The 25,988-nt window shown below is 42.2% G+C and overlaps 1 protein-coding gene across 1 annotated transcript in view; it reads left to right on the plus strand.

Moving 5' to 3' along the window:
- The first annotated feature begins 3,077 nt into the window (after positions 1–3,077).
- LOC138515911 (alcohol dehydrogenase 1-like) overlaps positions 3,078–25,988 on the plus strand; it is a 321,818-nt gene continuing 298,907 nt past the window's right edge. Inside the window, exon 1 of the mRNA XM_069630674.1 lies at positions 3,078–3,206. Coding sequence (XP_069486775.1) covers positions 3,189–3,206 — 18 coding nt within the window. The 5' untranslated portion in view covers positions 3,078–3,188. The remainder of the gene's footprint in view (positions 3,207–25,988) is intronic.

Consider the following 25,988-nt stretch of genomic DNA (forward strand, 5'->3'; position numbering starts at 1 on the left):
TTAAACTTGCAAAAAGCACCTTCATTGTGCTCCCCGGCCATGAGAGCCTGCTCCACCTCCCTTCTCACCACTGCTCACCCACACCGCATACTATTGGTTTTCCAGGTCAAGAGACCCAGAACAACATCTTTGAAGCTCTCCCCCAGGGCAGCCTTGCCTGGGCAGCCGGCGAAGGACACAAGCAAATGGTGCCTTGCTTTGGACGCCTACCATCCCTGTTTGCCTGGTGCCCCAGACCTGCAGGATGGCACACTCTCCTTCTACATCTACTTCCATGTAAGCGACTTCTTCATTGAATCTTACCACTGCTTTATTTTTCCACACCTGCATAGTTCTTCCCAAGGTGTTCCAACAGTTTTTTGTTTACATTAAAACACACCACTTTTGGCATTCTGCTACACTTTTATTTTCGACTAGGCTTCCTTATTTAGATTGCTACTTAAAACCTTGGTACTTGCATTGCCTAACTATGTTTCCTAGTTTAGATTTATGCTTTAAATCTTTGCCACGCATGTGTTCTGACTAAGCTGGGCTCCTAATTTAGATTGCAGCTTTAAATCTCACCATTGTTCATATTTTTGCCACACTTGCATTACCTGTCTAGGTTTCCCAATTTATATTGCTGCTTGTAATCTCACCACTGATTTTATTTAGCGACATTTTCTTTTGCCTGACTAGGGCCCTGAACTTGGATTGCTGCTTCAAATCTCACCACTGCTTATGTTTTGCCACCTTTGCATATTGCCTAAATAGGTTTTTCACAGTTTGGATTACTGCTGTGAAGCTCACCACTGATCGTGTTCTGTCACACTTGCATTTTACCTGATTAGGTTTCCCAGTATAGATTCCTGCTTTAAATCTACCCAATGTTGAGATTTCTGCTTCGAATCTGCCGCCGCTTTTATTTTGCCTCACTTGCATTTTGCCTGACTTTTCGCTTCCATATTAGATTTCTACTGAAATCTCGATCCTGTTTATATTTTGCACATTCGCATTCTGCCTGGCTAGGGCTCTTAATTTATATTGCTACTTTACTCTTCGCCACAGTTTGTGTTTTACCACACTTGTATTTTTCAGAGAATATACCAAAGGTAGGTTTGCTACTGTGTCTCCCCACTGCTGATTCTTGCTGACACTCATGTGAATGATCCCACGGAGTACAGTTGAGACCCACAGGCGGTCTTTCCAGCTGCTCACATAGCACACAATTTGACTATACCCTACCCTAAACATACATCACCCTTGGCCCGAGCATCACTACCCACAGAATACAGCTGAGTCCCACACAAAATTAGTTCCAGCTGTTCACATATCTTGACTCTCTTAACAATTTTACACAGCGCCATCCCACACCTGTCAATATGGGCTGCTGTTAGGGATATAGCCATTCCCTACCTTCCTTCAATCAGGCTATAAATGTACAGATGCATTTTACCACTCCTCTCACTGCCTCTCAACTCAGTTTATGGTCTTCCAAAGGGCGTTCATCCTCAAAGCACTTTGAGGACATACCAATGGCAGTAAGCATTATACAAATGCCAAATAACATAACATATCATCTCTTAATTGTCAACTCACAGGTTTTTTGTCCAAAGTTTAAATGGGAAAAAATAGGTGAGCTTATCAAATCTGATTACCCATTTACTTCAAACTCTTACTCAGGGCCAGTTATGTACCAGCTATGGGGTTCCTCTTCTTATCCACAATCCTTGCTGGGGTGCTGCCTCGTCCGCCGGTGGAAAGCATCTGCACCATTCAAACAGGTAAGGGCGGTCCAAACATGGACAGCCTCTACACCCACATCTAGCCAGGAACACATATCCCCTGGCTGAAGTGTGGGGTGGGGCCAGACAGACCCAAGCCAAGCTTCAGCCAGTCCAGTTATACAAAGCACTTTGCCTGGGAATCCAGGCCGTGCACGCCATAGGTGTATGACCTTGTATGGTTATTTTCGACCTGAGAGGGCAGGAAGACAGCCAAAAAGCAAGATGGCCAAAGGACAGGACATAAACCATATAATGTAACTTGGGCCCAGCTCATGTTTGCTTCAAGCTGAGAGAAGCAGATTAACTGACCCACAAGGTAAGAACATTCTAATGTATTCTTCCATAAAGATGTTGGCTCCTGGTCGCTGTGCCTCACGGCAGACTTAAGGCCCCAGTTTACTGCATCCTTCATGATGACAAGTGAACTTGTTTCACCTGGTTTCGCAACTGTCTACAATTACCCTTTAATTTGCACGTGTCTGCACACCATTCACTGTGCATGTAAGTTGCACATAACGTATAGCACAGCACTCATCTGTAGACAGATGTACTAGGGGCTTACACACATGTATTCCACAACCTTTCCTCGTTCAGGGTTGTGGCATTCAGCATACAGCTGAGTCCCATACAAAATGAGGTCCAGCTGTCATATAGGCTTCACCACATGCATGTACGCTGCATGTAAATTATAGCTGAGCCCTCAAATGTGCACAGTTGTTCTAGGGGTTCATACACTTTGGACCCACTTCCTTTCCTCCTAATGCATGGAGCTCCCTAGCATACAGCTGACTCCCATGAACAATGTAGTCTAGCTGTGACATTCGCTCTACATATTCAGTACACGCATGTCTCTTCTAAATCCACTCTTTGGCTTCTTTCTGCACTAGACATCCATTGTCTTTGATAAAGGGTTGGGGTAGATGCCAACAGTGTCCATTTCTTCTTCCTCCATTTCCCATCTACTCTACAGGAAAATACCTTTTTCTTTCTGAAAGGCCACCCCTTCCCAGAAATAATTCTCCAGACACCGGTTTTCATTTAACCCCGACTGCATGATGAATAAATTCATAATTTTGATTTCATTTGACTGGTGCTAATCTATTATGAATATAAATGTACGTGCACTCGCGCTCGCTGCCTTTGGTAATGCTAGTGTTTGCTGGTGTGCTATCCTCTGTCTCTTTCAGGGGAAGTGCATGAGGACGCTTTAGAGCTTGACACAGGAACTTTCATTCCCTCCCCTCTGTTTGTATTGGCCTTTTAGCAAAGGCACGGGTTTATCAAACATTTGCCCAGAGTCTTGGCACTAACACGCCCCATAAACATTAATTCTTTGCGCATATAAAGCAACGTGCCGCCGTTTTAGACGCACTAAGAAGAGATAGCAGCACAACCACAACTCCCCACTCCTCCGAAGAGCTCATGGCGACTTCTGGAAAAGTAAGTTACCACTTAAATCCCAGAAGGTATTTAGCAGAGTTGATTGTGATTGCAAATATGACATGTATGCATGAAAAATAGATTGTAATCACTGAATTAACATGCGAGGTTGTCGCCTGTGCCTGGGATAAGGGGCAGTATTAATGAAGGTTTGTATGGTGCAAGGGCAATTATCGCGTGAGTTCCAACAACATATCCTTTTCATGCATTCTCGCCCCAGGGAATCGTTTGCCATAGTCCCAACCCTTTGCACTTGTGCCAACATGTATTGAGAGAACATCTTTTTCGCACAATGGCAGTTGTTATCCTAGTGCTAATTGCACAAACACAGTTTCAACATTTCTGCAATATCGCCAGATGTGCACACTGCATATCCAGTGCACTTTACATGATATAATATGGATTTTACATGAATTATTTCCTTGATACGGAATGTTGGAAGAGTACTAATTATTCTTAAAGGTATACACAAGCGCATTCTTACTTGTTTGATTCACTGTGACTTGTTCTCCCTTCATTAAGACTAATTAAAGGCATGCCAATGACAGCAGGTGTGATACATAAAGGTGTACGGGCGGACACATACAAAATTCATTGAGTACCTTTGACTTACTCCTGACTTAAAACTAGAGCGGGCTCTTGGATTCACAAAGAAGTTACTATACGTAATTCTGCCTTACTCCTGATTTACAACAAGTAAGTCAGGAGCAAGTTAACGTTACTCATAGCAACTTCTTTGTGAACCGAAAAGCACTCTGCAGGTTTAAGTCAAGGCGAAGCCAGAGGAACATTTTGGGAATTGGCCCCATAGTATTTTCCCAATTCTTTCATTGTTCAGTGAGTGGAGGGTCCCAGAACAGTGACGTAACTGTGCGTGATCTGTGCTGTACTTCTAGTTATTGAATGTAAAAATACACCCTCTACGGGTATGTATGTGGGATTAACTGGTCAATATTTTTCTTAAAGTTAAATCAAAGGGATGAGTCATATTTCTTAAAACATTTGTTGCAAGACGCCTTTATCAGCATACATTGACTTGAAGTAGTTCATGACTATCTTCCTAGCTAGTCATAGTTCATACAAGGTGCGGCCTGATCTCAATGTAGTACGACTAATATAATTTGAAGAGTTAATACAAAATACAAAATGGTTCTTTAGGATAATACTGACATTTCAGAATAGTACACATATATGAAATCACACTTTCTAAAAGCGTTATTTTTTTAATGCTGCTGTCCACGAATATTTCTGCTCATATTCAATTAGTAGTTTTTGTAGTGTGGTTTTTTGCCAGTTTGCCGATATATAGTCTAGGAAATTTCCAGGACGTGGTTTATACCAACTGTTCCATGTTATCATCACTCGATTGAACTGAACACCCAGCTTAACATGTTTACTGGACTGCCATTATAGACTTGCCAGCTCTGTAATTGCAGAAAAGAGGCCAGTACTTAATTTAAACTACTCACTGTTGTGAATTTGGTTGTCCATTTTCTATTCTATACAGTTTAGTGTCAGAATTCTAAGTGGACTCATGGAAATTAAAGCCAACATTTAAGTGTATAAACACACTGGCGGAAATGATAGATGAAAGTTTTCAAAAAGCCTCTGCGGCTTCCAGAATCTGGCATATGTGTTTTGGAAAAATGAAAATAACAGAAGATTCCAATGCCATCTTTTTACTAGGTATACGTATCAAATAGAGTCTCTTGTTTTTGGCGTTCCAGGTGATAAGCTGATAATGCCGGCATTGGAACGAGGTTGGCATTATTGATCACCCCCTAAACAGTGGAGTAATGGGCATTGGTACAAACGGTGGGAGAGGAAGAGGTCAAGGTGGTTGAGCTAGGAACAACCCCGTGTAAAAAGAAAACACTATTGGCAAAGCTAGTAGTTTTGCCTTTTGTCTAGGCATGGAACAGGACTTTGCTAGACACTGCCATAACAACGCTACTTGGCAAGAAGATGGCAACAGCTGGAAGATGTGTGATTACCTGGATATGTGTTAGCAGTGCAATGAAAATTCAAACTGAGAGCTTTACCAATGCTTAGTTTTAGCACAACATCCTTGCAAGGAACAGATATCAATTAAGTAGCTGGAGGCACACTTGATTAAGACATTTTTATTACACCAAACATTTACAGGTAAAGGTAAGCTATTAACTCAGCAGAATACTTAGCAATAACACTGGCAAGTCAAAGTTTGGTATTACTGCTTGAGTGGCAGCCAATAAGTGGGTGAATAACCAAACAACAGACACAAACTGTTTCCCTTCTCACATGTCCGCTCCCTTCAAGCTACACACATTTCATATAGAACTGCTTTTGGGTGGTATTTTTATTTGACTAGTAAAAGGCCCCTTCTTTAAGTAGGCTGGAGATAGAGAGTCCATGGTCAAAATCCCACATTGTGCAACTGGTCTTTCAGAAAATATTTGCAACTGATTGACTGGAATTTGCCTAAAATCAACAAAGATCACCCTCATACTGTTCACCGGACAAGCCTATGCCTACTATTCCCCATCCATCGATATAATCACATAAGTCTAGCATTCTTATATTAAAAGATTGCTTAATGAAACAAAATTTTAATACATTCATTTATGAATTCCATTATAAAAAAGGACTTACGTTTTGAATGTGGAAACATTAAAACATCAGATTCCATCACGTACATTTTATAAACAAATTGTAAACCAATCTTGTTGTTTTAAAGAGCAATCCTAACACATGTCATATGCTGAGAAATCTGACAAATACGTATAATACTTAGTATCCCCCAAAGGAAAAAAAGAAAACGAGAGAAGCTGACTCTAAGTTATCAATGATGTAGAGCCAAACGACATATGAGTCTGAATTCATTTTATAGCATGATGTAAAAGCAAACTTTCTAAATCAATGGTGTAAGTGCCCAAATAGTCAGAATTTCATTCTTTCGGCATGCCTGGTTTACATCAGCATTTATTATGTTGAAGCCTGACATGTTTCATTCCCCTGTGAAATTAGCGAGACCTCTTAAAAGGTAGGCGGACTAGTGATTCCAAAGGTACTGTAAGTAAACAGAGGGACAAGGAGATGATCACTATTTTGTGGATCGCTCGGTAGAGGGTAAATGCTCTATTGTTGCAGGAATACAAGGTGGGAACATTATTTATCCTACCTGACAAAGACTTAATCTAGTGCCCACTGGCATACTTGCTACAGGGGTGGGTGCTGCTCTCTATGTTAAGATCTCTCTTTTGATAGCTCCAAGGGGTAACCCAATCAGTTAATGTTTGAGTCATCCCCTGTGGGTACAGACAGAAAATACCACAACCTATAATGTAGCTCAAATTTGGCTTTTAACACAAAACACATGCCATGTACATACTTAAGCTTAGAAGTGAAGTACTAACCTAATGGGGACCTCACCGTAGGTCTTGTGATTTATGTTGCCTTCTGAGGAAGTTGGATTGAGCTTTATGTATAGAAATCAATATCAAAGACAGAAATGTACCATTATGTGACGAAAGGAAAGGCACTCTACCTACTGTGGGAGCTATTACCTATAATAGACCACTTAATTATAACTAAATATTAAGTAGGCCAGTGGTGCAGCAAGTGTAGAAACATGCACGAGGACATTTTCAACATACCTCAAGTGTCCTACATTCTGTTTTAATACAAATCCACATATCTAATGAGAGAATGATCAGTACATAAACATGAGACAATTGTAATGTAGTCGTGGCCATTCCAACTTAGTGTAAGGTGTTATGCAGGATTTATAATACAAGGTATGAAGCAATCAAAATAAAACAATTGGAAAGAATCCCAGTGATATTGCAGAAATGTCTCTGCATTGCTCACATGGCACAGCTGATAGGTGTCAGAGGATTTCTACTCTGGAACGTATTGAGTAAATCAACACATTATTGAATAACAGGAATATATCACACGACTGGTACTTTGCTCAGGCAATAAACGTGTTTCATTATTACAGAATGATATGAGCCCAAGAATTTAGAGTTTGAAACAATCATATTTCATTCTAGTGTCTCGTTAAGCCCTCTTATATGGCTCTTAGAAATATAAATCTCTATATAGTATCCGTTTGTGGAATTTTCTTGACCTCTGTCCATTTAAAGTAGTTTTCCATTTCTTTTGTTCTCATACTAATGGAGCATTTATAATATCATTGCGCTTACAGCTGCAGTGTTCACAGATACGCATCTTTACCTTACAGATGGTTTCCCTAATTTACAACAAATGACAGGGGCAGAAAATGGCATAGACAACCAGTGATGTGTTGCAATTAGACACATAGGACTGTTCCCATGGGTACTCTAGACCTAACTCGACTTCAGTGAATGCACCCATGTATTGGCACACCAAACAAGTCCCACAGGTTGAATGTCTAGTTAGTAGTGCTTCTCTCAGGTTTAGGGGCTTAGGCCAAAGTGAGCCTGTTTTCACATTATAACTTCTCACCATGTTATTCCTAATGAACGGACTCCTTTAAAATACAAATACTGGTGGGGGTAGGGTACTATCTCCATTGTTCATGATATGCCAGTTGTTTTTGATTATTCTCTTAATTTGCCATGATTTTCTGCTGAAAGTACTCTCAAATACCAGTTTATTATCATTATTCTGCTTTTCACTTCCTGCTACAATAGCTTGCCTATTGTTGCTAGTCACTTGCTGGTTGGACAGATTAACAAGTTCACCTGGATAGCCTCGCTGAGTGAGTTTCTCAGAATGAATCACCCTTTTTTCTTATAATCTATGTATGTTGGTACTGTTCATATGCGGATGTAAACATTGCCATATGGGAAGTTGATTGTCAGACTCACAGGGTGAAAGGAGTCATATCTCAAAAGATAATTCTTATCTGTGTTAATTTAATAAGGGTTTGCCCCGAGCCCTCATTTTTTTCTAGATGGCAATATCGAAGAAATTAGTTTCTGAGTCGTTGAGGTACAAGTGAACCTCAAGTTAGTTTCGAGACTGTTTGGCCAGGTCTTAAAACTGTCCAGGCCTTCCATTGAACCTTTCCATAGCATGAAAATATGGTAAATGCACCTTTTCCAGCTGTGCGGTTGTGCGTTAAATCGTTTAGAGTCATTTCATATAAGTTTAGTCTAAAATTCTTGTACAAATAGGTTGGCTATACTAGGAGACATGGTGGGGCCCATTGCTGTGCTCCCTACTTACATTTATCATTAAATTGAAAGTAGCTTTGGCTCACTACTTCACTACACATGAGTCAACAACTTGTCTGTTGCAAATGAGACATGCACACACCAAAAGACACTATGGAACAAACATATGCTCCCACAAAACATGTGGAACACTACTGAAAACAGCATTCAGTAAGACCATCATAAACTCATGAACACACACACACTCACACACACACGCACACTCACACATAAACAAGAGAGGTGGTGTAGTCACGCACGCATGTGTTGTGTATGAGGCATACACACAAACACACACACACACACACACACACACACACACACACACACACACACACACACACACACACACACACACACACACACACACACACACACACATATTCTCACCAAATTGAACACACTATCACCAACACTGATCTGCACGGAACACATGAATGGATGCACATTCTGTAGAGTCAAACAATAGTTACCACCAGAGTTGGGATTTGAGCCATCTTCAGAATGCAGGTGTGGACACACACTCAATACAGAACAAACGGGAGTATAACAGGCAAACAACCCACACATTCTTTGCATGTGGAATACAAATGGAATCCAAACTTTAAAAAGGGGATAATCATTGGGAAAAACATGCTTTCAAAAACGTGTTAATGTTCCCCCTATAATAAGGTTAAGGATAAGTCTACAGACCGTGAAAATGTCATCATTAAGGTACAGGAATAAAATCCCAGTTTGTGGTGCGCTCGTGCAATGCTCTTGGAGTAAGCTGCAAATATGTATTTTTGTTGTTTTATATTATGTTCATGAGGATTTCTCAAGAATGACGTTGCATGACTAATTAGCAAGATTTTTCCAGATGTTGAATGTTCTTTTCGGCAGTATGCATGCACATGTATGTATCTCTGGCGTGTAGGCCAATGCATTTCGTAAAGTGTTCCGTCTTCAGGGCTAAACACTATACATTTTATACAAAACATGGTATTCATACAAACAGAAAATAAACATAAACAGTTGAATTTGTAGAATTGTACATACCCCACATTAGTTTCATGATAAATAAAGAAAAATGTGAACAAAGGAAGAGAATTGAATTTGTGAGTTACGTTGACACTAGAATATCCATTGGCTCGTTAATTTGAATAACGCGTTGAAAATGGTTGCCTTTTAACTCTATATAGCGAATGGCAACTGCATATCAATGAAGAGAAACTCCACAGAAAAAATGTCATAAACGTTTCATGTCCGAAGATATAAATACGTGTCTAGCATGTTACCTGGGACATAGAAGTCATCCAAGTGACTGTCATGGTACTATCCTTTCTACTTTAGATGCGATAAGAAATCTGTGTGTTATAGTAGATCCTATTCATTCTGCACATTACCTTCGTGCGATTGGTTAGGGACTGTGGTTGCTCAAAAACCTGTGTACTGACCTGATGCCATCTGGCTTGTGGCGCTGCAGCTTGAAGGTGGAATGGAGTGCCAATCTTTGTTATCCTTTGGTTTGCCGTTGCCAGCCAAAGTGACGTCTGGCGTGGAGGTATCAATGACGTCACGTACGCCTCACGTCCCGTGTGTCCATGGAGACGGACACACGGGAAAGTGGACCTGTTTTGGTTGGCTTTAGTTTGGTGATTACCTGATAGGTCATATTGTGATTGGCAATACAACCTGAAACCCGGAAATGTGCTGTAGCCCCTAGAGGCAGTGTTATTGTATAGTCATGCTGACAGACTCGGGAGGGTGAAATCTGCTCGTGGCAGTGCTGTATGTTAGTATTGAAAACTCGAAAACCTAGTGGACTACAAAGGCACTACCACTATTGAAGGTTCTGGTACCAAGATAATGTGTAATATCTTCACGAATAGGTTAGCTCTGCTAGAGTGATAAACCGGACAGAAAATATGGGGAAATAATATGGAAACAAGTCTCAAAAATGGTATTGAATAGCATGCACAATTTAACATTTCAAAAGTTCAGATACGAAAGGTGGTCAGCACAGGGTCCATGAAGCCTCAATCGGAGCTGAACAGTAGCACATATAATGAATTTAAGTTACTCTGTATTGAGTATTTAGAAACATGTACCGACGGTGGGGTCGTTTATTTCTTCCTGCTCTCTGTAGGTGATGAATTTAGTTGTGTGTAAGTCAAACGATCAGTAGCTAAAGTGATCTCTTCCCGTTTGTATCCCCGGGCTAGAAACTTTTCTCCCATTATGTTGATTTCTTTCTCAAGATCGCCAGGGTCACTGACTATCCTCTTGACTCGCAACATCTGACTATAAGGTATGTTTTTGATGAGGCTTGGTTTGGTGAAAGCTCAGTCTGCAAAGTAAGTTATTGGGATATGTCTCTTTGATATCGGTATATATTAGTAGAATACTTTCCTTCACGTATTTCAAATGCCACATCCAGGAAATGGATGTGTTCCTTGGATATTTCGTAGGTAAACTGTATTCTGGGGTCAAAGGTATTCTTCATATACCGAAGATGTCATCAATGTAACGGACGCTAGGAACATGTAATGCCGCCATACCCCATGTTCTAGAATGTAGTCGTTCTCGTATTTGTGCATGAAACAGTTTGCATATGTGAGGGCCATAGCCACTCCCATCGATGTACCGGATTCTTGTAGGAAGAAATTGTTTTTATACTGAAAGTAAGAACTTTCAGAAATTAACTGCAGTAATATCAGGGTAAATTCTTTTCAGGGTCTTCTCTCTTCTTCATTTAATAACATCCAGGGGGATAGTTGTATACAGGCTCTTTACATCTACAGTAAACATAATGGAGTCCTCAATATAAGTTGTGTTCTTGAGATGTTGCAAGAAATGGGATTTTTTCATGGTTCTTTTTTTCTTGCAATAGTTGTTTGGATACCTTGGTGCCAAGGCCTTAGTGGCACGCTCTGTTACATTGATACGTAACAGTCAAACAACCATTTTTGAACGACTTCTCAAAATGTGGTGCCCACCCTCTCCTTTTTCACATCATTAAGGTACAAACATTCAGCATAAAAACAACAAAATGTAAAGTCTACAAATTATGGGAGTGCTAATGTTACATTTGGAACACTCAGTAGAAGTGTGATAATACTGTAATTCAAAGACCACCACACTACATCATTCACTTAAGGCTCACTTTAAATATTAGCTAGCTTATATCCATACTATAGTTAAGCATAACAGGACACATTACGCCAATACAAGCATATATAAACTGCACAATAACAGTGTACTATCCAGTTTCATGTATACGTGACGAGGACACATGCAAAACAAAAGCAACACACCAGCACCAATAACAGCACTTTCATTATACATACATTAATCACGTATCGGTGAATGCACTTTGTGTGTCACTCCACATGTTTATGGTTGCAGTTATTTGTTCTTTTGGAGTTACATTTGTGTCTACTTGTGCATATATGAACTTCCTGATGTTCACACATATGAAGTGCATATGTGCAATATTACATCAATCTGCAAAAGTGTATTGCACTGCACCACACCTCACCATGAATATCTGAAGTGCAGATGATAGAACAAAATCATCCCCTGGGGAAGATAATTATTGATTCAATGGTTTGATAGAAAGGTGGAGATCAGGGGCCCTGCAAAAGTGTTAGGGAGAACTAGAATGTGGATGAGTTAGGAGTAGACAGGATAGATTGGTATCACCAAATGGCCTCTTACCAATCTTCTGCTAATCCCCTTAAGATTCCTTCACACCTGCAGTTTCACATGCCCACACTCACAACATACAATGCTACATCACTGGGATGATTCTGTGGGCCAGGTTCCAACATCCACTCCATGATCTAGGGAGGGTGGTATAGGAGGCATCCGCCTGGCTCTTCAGTTCAACAACAAGGAGAGCTCTCCAGTTGTTCCCAGGCACTCACAAGGAACAGTGAAGCCAGTGAGGAAGGTCCTGAAAGGTATCCACCACCAGGACTGGAAACCAGACTCAGAGAGATTGGAGGTACTTGCCAATGAGAAGGTCACCATTCCACCACAATCAGGCAACCTCAATTAGGGTTATAAATCCCACCTCAACCCAGGGGAGGGTGAGAGTAAAGTTGAGATTTCAGTCACACAAAACATTCCCATAACAGCAGAGTTGATAGCCCCTTATATTGGTGCCAAAATGTTTGATGCTTCCCTTACACCAGAAGTGCACTATCATGTCACCAATTATTGATATTATCTGTTACAGAGTTCACTTTTCCTAGAGCAGATATTTAACAACTTCCAAAGGCATCAGTGGATCTCAGCATGCTTAAATAATAAATTGGTTTAATCTGAGATGCTCTGTAATGACAGCTAAACTTGGGCACTCGTGCGGACCCAGGGAGATGCTGTTTGCAAGTAATAACAAGACCAAAGGAACTCTCCCATACCTGTTTCTACTGAAAAAAAACTTTGAGATCTGCACATTTGCAGTGATGGTGAGAAATATGAAAGGAAATCCAAGTTGGCAACAATGCTTGAAGTAACTTCGGTTCACAGGAAAGCAGGAAGACCTTCCCACCTCCAAGCAATACAGCTATAGAGATTATAGTCCTGGGGAAAATAGGTCAATCTTCTGGCTTGCTCGCCCAGTGGAGACCACTTTTAAATACATTGGGCCTCATTACGAGGTTGGAGGTAGCCATGGCTGCCTCCAAAATCGTTCTGACTCCGGTCTGGTGGATGGAGCAATTACCGGTCCATTCCGAGGTCGGCGGGACCTGTAATTCCCTATTCACCAGACCCATTCCCCATTCCCATTTGAGCCCCCGTAGGGCTCAATGGGAAGGGGGAAGGCGGCAATAACGGTACCGCAAATTGTGGTACTGTTATTGACCTCGGTATCCCTTTGCGGGTCCCGTCCTTAACGCCTGGTAAAACCAGGCGTTAAGGAAGGACCCGCAAAGGGAACTCGTAGTAGGGCAGTAAGGGTTTCCCTTACCGCTCACCTCGTAATGAAGCCCATTGACTAGCTCACTGGTATATAAAAGAGCATATGGGAGCTGGAGAGACGAGGGAGCGAAGATTACCAGGTCCAATAGCACAGCGAGTAGAGCGCTTGCTTTGACATCTGGGCAGAGCCTGCTGATGCAGGTTCAAATCCCGGCAAGGCCAAACTCAGTCTTTCATTCTTCCGAGGTCGATAAATGAGCACCACACACTGTGGGTAATAATAAGCAGCGCTCAGATACCTGAGTGTTTGTAGCGCTATATAAATGATAAATTCTTATTATTATTTGGAGGCAAGATGCTGTTAGCAGTTTATTTTGGGGAGCAGCACAGAGAAGAGGGGGAGAAGGTTAGGGGGAGTGAGGTGAGCTAGGGAGGAAGAGAGCAGAAGAACAGAGAAGAAGAGTAAGATATTAGAGAAAGTAAAATAAACTCTGAAGAAGAAAGAAAGAAGTGCAGCAAAGAAAGAAAAGACATGGCTGGAGAAAGTAAAAAGAGCAAAAAGGGGAAGAGATTGACTAGGGTTGTGGAGGAGAGACCGAGTGTGAAGGACGAGGAAGGAGGGAATCATGAGTGGGGGAGCCGGAAGTTCACAAGAGTAATCAGAAGTAAGAGGGAAGACGAAGACTGAAAGTCGAGGAGGATTTGTGAGGACCATAGAGGAAAGAGATAATGCTGAGGTGGTGGAGGAGGGGAGACAATTGAGTAGAAATGGGAACGAAAAGTGAGACAAAGAAGGGGCCAATAGAGAGGAACACAAAATGGAATAAGGTTCAAGGGAAGGGGAGAGGGGGAAGTGTGTATTAACTAAAGGGAGTAGGAGGAGACAAGAGAAAAAGGGAAGGAGAAAAAAAAACAACTATTGAGGAATGAGAGGTAAAAAGCAGGAGTCCAGGGAGAAAGAAAAGCATACAGTGGGCTGATTTGGAATCTAAACCTTGTGGAAACTCCATGCCACCTGAGTAGTGAACAGGGTGCGTGGTTTACAGATGCCTGCAGAAGGGTTGCATGGAATAAATCAAATTCCACTATAATCCTATACAAGATCTCAAAATGCCAAATGGCCAGTCCCCATCCTGATCACCCAAGACAGCAGGGGTGGTGGTGTGGGGAATTCTTACAGCTAAATTGTGACATCCTGACACCAACTATGAAAGATATGCATCCATGAAAGAAGTGCTGGGCACATAATATCCCAAGGACTGTCAGTGTGTATTTCCTGCAAAAATGGCATAGTCTAATGGAGAAATGGATTGACTGAGGATGGCAATCCTACAGAGAAGGGTAATTTGTGTTGTTCTGTTGAAGAGATGCCTAGTACGCTTATAAATCCTGAAACCTTCCATTTTCTAATACCTTAGTAAACATCCTTGAATCTTGCAATTTTCCTTCAAATTTGCTGTTGATCCCTCTGTTTGTGACATCTTCAAATGCCTAACTGGCCACACCCATCTCTACAATTAAAAGTAATGCTGTGTCAGGGTTCTTTACGACTGGTGCTATGGTAAATGCTTGTTTGAGACATCAAAAGGCTTCTTCCACCTCTGATTCCTATTTGAAAGAAACAAATGTACTTAACAAATGTGTGATGGGCGTAACACTTACTGAAAAGTCCCCAATTCTTTTTTTCTTATTGTGCTGTGGTTTATAAAACAAAGAATATAAACCTTTCACTTCACATGCACAATGAAAAACAGAAGAAACAACAAAATCACATTTAGAGGAAAGACAAAGTACATAAAAGAAAAACATCTGTACACAATAGTAATAAGTCAAAGAAAAAAATATATAAAAATGTTAATTCATACATAAAAGAACCCTTCCACCAAAATCAAAATTCAATTTCAAATTCCTTCCCTTCCACAACAATCATGTATCTGTGCCATTACCTTGGCAATTGTACTGTAAGTAATTACAAATACACTGTACAAATACAAATGCACTGAAATGAATGCACTCAACTGGGTGACTCCTTATGATTTTGTAGTTCTGCTATTGTTATTCTGCAATGAAAGTCTGAGACGTTATGCACACTGGAAATAACAATAGTCCATCCACTGCTCAAAACACTTTGAATGCAACTTTCGATTACAGAGGCATGTCCAACTTCTATACATAGTTTATGCATGTGGTTAGCTGGTGTCCCCAAATCTATTATATGTAAGACAGGGTGCACTTGTTTATGTATAAGATCTCCTGTTTGTAGGTATTGCCACTTGCAAAGTGTTTGCAATTCTATAGGGTTGGAGATCTCTCTTCACGTGTGCTAGCTGAACTGACCTCTATTAGCATCAAGTTGCTTGTTGCCTGGCTTATTCATTCCTTAGGCTTGGATAGGCATCACGTACATCATGTTCCCCTTCAAAGTAACACAAGTATAAAGTATTATTGGGTCTTTTTTCGTTTTCTTTTTCACAGATAGTTTCCACTTATTGGCATAGCTTTCTGGTCACTCAGCCTACTTGTTGATGCCTGATCTAGACCTTTGATGGTGCACTTAACGCCCCATTTCCTTCTCTCGCTGTTTTTATTTTCCAATCTGATGGTTGAGGCGCAGAACAAGATCTATGAGGGCTGAACATGTGTTTGGTAGCCGGTCTATCTGCATGAAATGGCCTTTCATGTTATGATATGATATGATATTTTATTTGTATCGCGCTCGTATACAAGTGTTTCAGAGCGCAACTAGGTAAGGGAGGGGAACGGGGAGAACACAAAACAACAACGATCTTACTAGGCCCAGTGATATTGAGGACGCGCAAGTGCATGGTAAAGGGAAAAGGGAAAAAGTGCATGGAAGGGGGAGAGTGGAAAGTGCAGAGCAGATAAATAAATAATAAATAAAAATAAATAGAAAATGGAGGTAATAAACAGTGGTAGTGCAGCCAGCAAGTGGCAAGTGCTGTGTTATCTCACTAACCCTGACAAACAACACCCGGCGTTAAATATTTACTTCCCTGACATAGCTCGATACACTTTATCCGCTGTCTGAGAGATGGTTCACTGATTGAAAATATATTTGACTGAACTAAACTCGAAATGTTGACCAGAGATGTACAATGGACACCGATTAATCAACCACAGGCACAGTTAGCATGATCTTAGTTGAGAGAATTGTACACTTGTGGGCAAGAAATAAATTAGGAGGCAAATCTTGTAAACTCAATTGTTAGGATAACTTGTACAAGGGGCCAATGGTATTCCCTGGGTCCCGTCCGCCTTTGGGCTATAGCCAAAACAGGTATATTTTGTGTATAAGTGAAGTATCGGTGCATGACTGGAAATTCATCTGTCACTCTCCAAGTCCGTGTCTTAACCTTTTTCGCAATGTCATAGATTTTAAAGCAGGCCAAAGAGTAGATGCAACAAAACAAATCAAATCATCTATAAGGTTGACTTGCCTGTCTAAACTTTGCAAACAAACTCCTCGAAGACTTTCAGGGTCTCTCTGTGGTGCAAGCAGTGCCTCTGGGTTAAAGTGCCTTTCTTGGTCCTGCTTTCTCTGTCTGGGTCCTTTGTATCATGCGTACAGTGGAGAAAACCTCTCCCAGGGTGTCAGGTCCAGACTGTTGCCAGTTGGGGCTGCACAGGATGTTAGCCAGGCTTTCCCTCAGGCCCAAGGCCCAAGCAAACGTGCCCCTGTAAGGCACACCTGTAATGTATTTATGTATGTAATTGTACCCTCAAAGCTACGTGTAGTGCACCCAGATACCTCAATCAATCAACAAACAAACAAACAAACACTAGGCCGCCCTAAGGTTCCCAGAGCCTTGTCTGTAAAGCTCTCAAAACCTCCTGCCTCAAAGTCCTGACTCTACGGACCCAGAGAGCACACCGACTGTCCTCCATGATGTCTCATCTCCTGCTGGTACCTAAGTGAATCCCTCCTAGTCGCTGTTTCTCTTCTTGTCTCTCCTCGTGCTTCACATGCTTGTTCCTTCTACCTTCTTTGATTCTGCCTCTCTCTGTCCTCACTACTTTCCTTCAGCATAGTCTTCTTTATGCCCTATGATATCTTTTTCTCCCCCGTGATGTTTCCTCCAGCCACTGCTTGCAGTCTCTCTTTCCTCTATGTATCAAACCCCCTTTCTTCTTTTCCACACCTTTCACCTTCTTCTGTAACCTGAATGGTATTATCATTGTCTCTTCTTCACTTTTTCTGCCTTTCTCCTTCATTTCATTGATTTTTCTTCCTCTCCTCTTCTGCACACCTTCAATCATCCACCTTCACCATCCTCTCCACCTCTCTCCAGCCTCCTACTTCTTGTTCTCTTATTCTGCCTTCAGCAGTCTCACCATATTCTCCTCCATCTCGAAACACCAACACTGGCATGCCGCCACAACCTCTTTTTAAATGTGTGTGGTCCAACTAACGGATATGTCTATCTGTCTATTAGGTTCACTTTTGGGCAGTTTAGGGATTGGTTTAATCCTTTTCCTGGCCTTCTCTCTTGCTGCTTGCTAGGCCCTGGACCTACCCCCTCTGGACAGGTGGGCCAATCCTTCTAAAATACCATTTTCATTTTGGATTGTCATAAGGTGCCTAAGTGGGAGGAGACTGGCAGGTGTGAGGCAAAGACCAACCACACTCTCCCACCTTCCAGGGACCAGATCATAACCATGCAAGTCCACAAGTCTCGATGCACAGCAGTTTGCATGATCATGACCGTGCTCTCCCACCTAGTTGAGGACTGTAGCACCCCATGCAATTCTCACTATTTTCTGCAAGCCACTCAGAGACATATAGCCTGGCTTCAATATGGGGTACCCATTGTGGAATCTTGGTTGACCAGTGGGACAATATATGTCAAGTTTCTCTACTCTAGAGAGTTCTCCGCAAAGGATAGCATTCTGCGTTCGCTCACTCTGGTGAAGTCCTGTCTCCTACTCGTGGAATGGTGAATGTACGCAGGGGATCCTCCCAACATTGCCCCCGGCACAGAATCACATGGCAGGAAGCGGCACTGCAATTAAGTCACATAAGGTCACACACAGGACATTGTCACACTAGTCATATAAAAGCTGAACATATTTTTGAATCATGGGATTTATTTTTTATGCTGCATGCTGTCTTTTAGGATTTATTACCATTCTTTGTGCTCATTACCACTTTTTGGCAAAAAAACAGTTATGTCTCATAACTTCATACTTATACTAGCCCCAGCCATATGAAATAGATATGCGGTTTCAGTTGTTCATAGGGAATTAGGTAAGCCGAGTGCCAACTCCGTACGAGGTAGCATGGCCCTTTGGCACTTTTTTGTCATTTTCATAAAATTTATAACAGTTATGACATTTAATGTAACTTGCGAGTGTCTTGTTCCACTTGTGGGAGGTCCACTTTATCCACCACTTTATCCACCCACAGCCATCTGTCTCCCTGGGCTCAGCCTGTAACCAGAGTTTTTTATAAGTCTCTTTTAAGTGGTGTGGGTTGTTTTGAAGAGGGTGCAACAAGGAGCTCACACCTCTTGATCAAGCACTGGCCAGACTTTGCCTCCTTTGAAATCTTTGGGCTCCTGCCTTCATGTCTGCAGAGCAGGGAATTATGACGCCCTCTCCATCATCACATTTTATGGCAGATGGTTATAGGATATGTGTGATATTCAGCAGAAAGTTGGGCTTTGTCATTTGAAGCTCCAGCCTCAGCCCAAACTGGATTTTCCAGTAGTAAGTGTCTCTGCAAAGGTGAATGGAGTTTTGTGGGTTGGATCATAATGTACATTGGCTCTAGTCAACCCTTCATATCATATTTCACTGGCATTTTCTGTGTGAGAAATGCTATCTTTCCACTGTGGCTTTTAAAGCCGTTTGCTTTTCACACGTGTGCAGGCTTTTTTTACTTTTGATGTTTAAAACCCTGTCTTGCAGGAACACAGGATTCTTTGATTTCTCTCCTTTTTGGGTGAATTCACATTTGCCACTAGTCAATTGATAATGAGGGTAGGCCTCCTTTTCCCATAGTTCTTTAATTTGACATGAACACAGAGAAAAAGCCAAGCCGTTTTTCGTTTGAAAACAAAAGCTGTTTTTCTTTGTAGTGTGGACATTCTTGCCCCTCATGTGAAATAACAGTAAAGCAGGGCTGTTTTTGGTTGCAGTGTATAACTTCTGGTCATTCAGGTAAAACTAAAGTAAAGCAAGGCTGTTTTTTGGTTGCAATGTAGAACTTCTTGTCATTCAAAGGAAATAAAAGCAAAGCAGGGCCTTTTTCGGTTGCAGGCCTTTTTTGTGGCAGTATTTAAATGCTGCTGTTCAGGTGAGGGGCTTCTGTATAGGGCCTTTAAATGCACCCCACAATGCATACCATGTAAGAGATGAGATCATGCATTCAGACTTGATTGTGGGAGGAAGTAGACAACGTGATCAGATTTTGAATAAAATGTAAGATACTCAGCACATTTTTCAGATTGACGAGGATGATGCGCGGGTTAGAATTAGGTTGAAATCGTGTTTGGAGCAGGTCAGTATTTGGGTGCATCAAAACAGACTTAATATTAATCTTCAGAAGACAGAGTTGCTGACTTGTTCAGCATTTACAGTTAGTCCACAAGCTGATATTTTTGGGTCAGCTGAAGTGTCTGGATGTTTGTTCCAATTTTGGCCCCCTTCCTTAGGAAACTGCCCATCGTCTCTGCAAAAAGTAAGGAATTTAGGTTTCTGGCTTGACTTCTCATTATCTTTAGAGAGCCAGATATCTCAAGTTTCTAGTGCATGCTTCTTTCATCTGAGGTCCCTTAAATATCTTTTGGAGGTTTTTGGATTTACGCATGAACTTCAAATAGTAAATGCCTGTATCTCCAGCCAGCTTGACTACTGCCACACTCTATAGCTCGGCCTGCTAAAGGTGGCTTTTGGTCGATTCCAAAGAATACAAAATGCACCCACCAGGGTGCTAGTGAAAGCTGGTCGGAGAGTGCATATCTCGCCGATCTTGAATGCTGTTCACTGGCTGCCGGTGGAAAAACAAATAAAGTTCAAGACATTGTGCATCGTGCATTCTGCGCTGTATCGTCAATTGGCCAACTTCATTCATTCTAAGCTCCTCCTCTATGCCACAGGGAGATGTTTGCGCTCTGCCTCCACCAATCTACTTTCGGTACCCTACTTTAGATGGGTGAAATGGGGTGGTCACTCTTTCTCCTTTCAGGCAGCACAGGTGTGGAATGCTCTACCAACGAATTTGCTGGGGATTGAAGGGCATCTAGACCGCTGCCATAAAGTAAAGACTTTCATATTCCCTCCATGAGTTGGAAGACAGTGGACAAGGGACAGAGGTGTTTTTCGTTTTTCTGGCTGCTTGGATTTTGCTTGGCTCACCTGTTTCAGCGCTATTATGACTCCTGGCAGAGGTGATATGCTTTTTTTTGTGTAATAAATGCTGAACCATACCATGCCATGAAATGTCTTAAAGGTGGTTGATGTCCTGAGTATTCATCTGGGGGGGCTAACATAATCACTGGATTATGGTGAGCTTGAGCTGTTAATCGTGCTCCCATTGCCCGCAGCTCAATCCCACTTGCTGCTACAACTCCCTGCAGGGCTTTGTTTTCAGAACAGCCCCCTTTCCTCGCGTGCCACTTTCACTGAGTCACATTTCACCAAACAAATGTTCCCAATTTTGCCGCAAATATATAGATGCAGTGTGGGTAAAGGTTTTCAGGGGGTTAAAGGGACGAGGGTGTGGGTGATCTCCCGCTACATCTATTTGCTGTAAAATGCAGTAAAAAATGTAGATGAAATGAGATTCAGCGACATCCCTGCCAGCAAATAAGAGAACCTTTGTTTTCTGCTCTGTCTGTCTCCACTTTGGTAAGTAGGTTTTGTGATTTCTTTAGGCATCTACAGGTCAGCTAGGTCAAAGGAGACACCCACACCAAGGACAATACCCTAGGATGGCAACCTTCCACCACAAGGCCTGCACACAGAGACTCCGCGCGCCCCATAATCTAGCTATGCTGTTAATTTAAGAATGATGCACATGTAGTGCATTTATATTTAAGAGAAACAAATACAATTTTGAATTAATGATGGATGAAGTGGTGCGCATAGTATAATATAATGGAATGCCTACAATTTGAATGAATTCCATACATTTATAATAACGCTGTAAGGCATAAGTGGGAATGACATCATGAGAGTGGACCGTGGCAGGTTGAAAAACTATGGTGTCTTTCATCTTTAGCTCCCTTTCATAGAGTTACACTAGGTTTTTCATCAAAGTGACAATTTACTCTTTCAGGACTCATGCACTAACCTCCCACCTCTCAAAGCCACTGGGGCCAGGCTGACCCTGTGCAGGAGTAGTGAATACTAATGGCCTTCAGGAGTCCAGCGAATGATTAACAGCAACACAATTCAGCAGCTGAGTAAATGTATTTACAGCATACTTACAGTTGAGAGGGTCACACAAGGATTAAATACAGGCTGAAAAGTTCCAAACCTTGGAGGAACTGTCTAAAACACACACAGCAGTGTTCAGAACATTAGAAACAGGGTCAAACAAAGTTAATGGCAAAAGGGAGGGACCTCCATATGTAGTTGGATGTACTGCACGTAACCTAAATATCAGAAATACATAATAAAGATCGCCCAAGCGCTCAGCACAGGAAGTCCTGATCCTATTAAAGACACAGAGGCGAGCATTATGCTTAATCTTGTTTATTACTGCATAATCACAGCCTTTTAAATCTTTCATGATTTATATATATATATATTTTTTTGTTTTTTTTTTACAGTGCCAAAGTGGCATAAAAATAAACTTAACAAGAGCGTATCTCCTATCAGATCCAGCAGGACCCCCACATCCTCTAATTCAGGACCAAATGCTAACCCTCCTGGCCTTTCAGGTGAAGATGGTGCCTGCCGGGACTTTCAGAGGAGGCTACGGAGCTTATTAGAGTTTCATGGCCCCCTTCCACAGTGCAGAGCTATAATTCCACTTGGCGGGCCTGGCAACTATGGTGCAGGGTGAGGGGTATTCCTCCCATTTCAGCTCCTATAGTGCACGTCATAAATGTTCTAGCATCTCTACCTGCTGGAGGCAAAGCTTTTAGGGCAGTGGGGGTCTACAGATAAGCTATCTCAGCTGGACACAAGCTAGTAGATGGGCTCCCGGTAGGAGAACACCCAGCATTGGTAAGGCTTCTTAAAGGTGTCAAGGTGAGCAAACCCCCTCTACCTAGATACTCATCTCTTTGGGATGTTAACAAGATCCCCCAGTTACTCAAGCAATGGCCAAGGAATTACCATCTATCAGGGAAACAGCTATCAGGGAAGTTGGACACATTACTCTGCCTAGTTTCATGCAGAAGAGTCTCAGATGTCAAAGCCTTAGAAGTAGACAGAAAGATCTTTTATCAGAGGGAGTAGTGTTTAACATCGTGCAGCATACTAAGACCAACTCGAAGGTTATCACATACCCCTATTTCCCTGACAACTGCAAGCTCTGCGTAGCACAGTGCATAAAATGCTATGAGGCGGCAACAGCAGCGATAAGGCCACAGAATGATAGCGTGCAGAAAGCCTTATAAAGCAGTGACTCTACTATAGGGAATTGGGTAAAGGAGGTCATGGAGCTAGCAGGAATAGACACTTCTGTCTTTGGAGAACACTCGACCAGAGGAGCGATGGCTTCAGAGCTTTTGCAGCCGGAGTTCCCCTGCAGGATATAATGAAGGCAGCAGACTGGTCTAGTGACTCGGTTTTCAGGACCTTCTATTTCAAGCACGTCTCCAACATTGCTTCAGCAATAGTGCAATAGTGCAAAGCTTTGAACAAGCATAATGCTCGCCTCCGGTCTTGTCATAGAATAAAGATTGCCCAAGCGCTCAGCGCAGGAAGTCTTGATTCTATTAAAGACACAGAGGCGAGAATTATCCCTCCCACTGGGTATTCGCGCTGATTAAACAAATGTACAGTATATGTTATGTTAATGCAGATTGAGCGAATACCCCTGCCTAACATTTTCGATCTCTTTTCACATAGGAGATGAGCAAAAGAGTTCTCGAGAGTGATTACATAAGATCTCAACTGAAAGGTTATGAAGAAGGAATACAAGTGGAATGGAGGAGTGCAGGTCAGCACAGAATAGCGAGAATAATTCAAGTTATTGACGAATGTTGACTTAGACTGTTACATAAGTTGAAGCAGCTTGAGAAAAAAGAAGAGGAAAGAACCTAGTGCAGCAGGGATTTATGTCATCAGGGGATCCCTCATTGGGCATCAGGACTGAGGCTGTGGACTACCAAGCTGCTAGCGTTCATGGGTGCTGTAGTTTGGTCACCCCTTCTCATCAGAGTTTCTAGTTTAGTTTATTTTTATTCCACTTTGGCACTGTACAATTTTTTTCTAAAAAAAAAAAGATAAATGACAAACGATTTTAAAGGCTGTGATTGTGCAGTAATAAAGCAGATTAAGCATAATGCTCGACTCGTCTTGTCATAGAATTGTTCTTCATAATTATAATTGTTCTTTTGGAGCTTGCCTAATACGAACGAGTGCTTTCTAAGCTGTGTTATGCTGTGCTCTCTTGCTTCAAAGACAAAAGCGTTGCCCCTGAGCTATCCATCCTCTCCCATCAGACAATGGAAGTCAATGAAAAGTGAGCACAGTGCAACCTTTTAATGGCTGAGGTTACTGTACCAGAAGGGCTGAGCGGAGCACATAATTCAAAGGACATACATATGCACATGTAAGAAAAGGGGAACTGCTAGGGGTATACTGGTGAAGGCAGCTGACAGGCCTGAGGGGTTGCAAAGAGCAGGATGTGCCCAGGAAATAGGAAATACAAGTGTATGTTGCTGGGAAATGAGTGCTCACATGAAATCCACGGACCACGACCACACCTGCCATGGTCCCAGCAATGGCAGAGTGAAGAGCATCAAGGCAGCACATAGGAGGTCTCAGGGCCTGTCAGCCGAACAAAACCCCCAACAGCATGGAGGCAGGCCTGGAAGCAGCAGGGGGGTGGGTTAGACAGGCGTAACAGTAAAGCGCCAACTGAATAACACACTTTACAACTGTACTCCTAATACTAGAATGATACAATGAAGTAAATACTTAATGAAATCAAACCACATTTTCTTAGTTAATAAATTACTAAAATAATTGCAAGCTCCAGAAAGTGTCTAATTGAAATCCTGCAGTTAGTTCCAAGAGGGCTCTCTTCCTGAGGGGGAAGCACCCTGGAAACTTTCTCCATTATACATATAGGGAGAGTGAAAAACACAATGGGGGTCATTACGAGTCAGGAGGTAACCATGTCGCTACTAGCGACATGGCTACCCCCTTACCGGGTACCTGGTCCGGGTTCCTTGAATGAGCAGTTACTGGGCCATTCCGACCTTGGAGGGCCCGGTAATTCCTCATTCAAGGAACCCATCCCCATTCCCATTCGAGCCCCCATAGGGCTCAATGGGAATGGGGAGGGTGCTAACAACGGGCCTGTTAACAACGGGCCCGTTGTTAGCACCCTGGTCTGCTCGCGGGACCCGCTAAGGCCGCCTGGCTTTACCAGGCGGCCTTAGCGGGTCCCGCAAGCAGAACTGGTAATGAGGCGGTAAGGGTTTGATGGCTCTGGCACCTTTACCGGCGCCGTTAACCCCTTACTGCCTCACTCGTAATGACCCCCAATGTAAACATTTCCAAATGTCGCAGACCGAAAAGTCTGGGGGATGGTCTAGGCAACAAATCTGGAGCACTGGGAAATTCCAACCCGTTCATGTTAATGAATTGGAGATAATGGCTGTCCATAGGAATGAATGCAATTTAAAAGGGCGTTAGACTTAAAAGGGTTTATTTTAACCCTTAATAGCCATATAGTGCATATTTGCACAGTCATTTCTGTTCAATGAGTTTACCTGTACTTGGACCAGGCCATGTCTATCTACAAGTTTCGCAGTGCAAATTGGTGGCTGCCGAAATATCCATTTCCACAGAGTCTGGGGAATCGTTGACCACTGCCCTGGCGACCAGATACCATCCTTACTATGAGGGACATTACAGCTGGAAAGAGTACATTTTTACAAGCGATACAGGTGATTTGCATTTGAAAGAGTCTCATCTTACCCAAAACAAATAACACTGTCGGAAAGCAAGGCAGCATTAGCTGAATGGACCTAATGGTTACTTGCCCCACTACTTGCATAACATGGAAGAACAATGCAATTTCTGCTGGCCCAGTTTGCACAGCTTTGTGATGCCCTCATATCATGAGGACTGGATGGGGACTGGATGTCATGGGGTGAAGAGGTGATAGTGCTTTGCAGCACCGCAATTTGCCATTTTCAAAAGGAGACTCTTTCAATAAACTTGCCATGTCCACACTGATCTTTCTGATGCATGCTGAGCAGACTAAATAATATCCCCAATTTTATTTGCAATTTAGATAACTTGGCTACAGGACCGGTTATCGAACAATAAGCCATGTGAAGAGAAAACCCATCTAATGCCTTCATACCCTAGGCCCACTTCAGCAAGCTTCCCTGAATAAAGTGTAAGTAAAAATGGCGAGGATCGTCTTCAAATTGTGGGGGATCTTACCAGCTTCCATAACTTGCAGGTGCTAGATCCACATTTAGCTGGTGGATCATAGCAACAAATCAAAGAGTGGACAGGGAGGATAATTTAAATT

The sequence above is a fragment of the Ambystoma mexicanum genome, chromosome 6q (assembly GCF_040938575.1).
Source record: "Ambystoma mexicanum isolate Mex_15411 chromosome 6q, UKY_AmexF1_1, whole genome shotgun sequence".
NCBI classification, from domain to species: Eukaryota; Metazoa; Chordata; class Amphibia; order Caudata; family Ambystomatidae; genus Ambystoma; species Ambystoma mexicanum.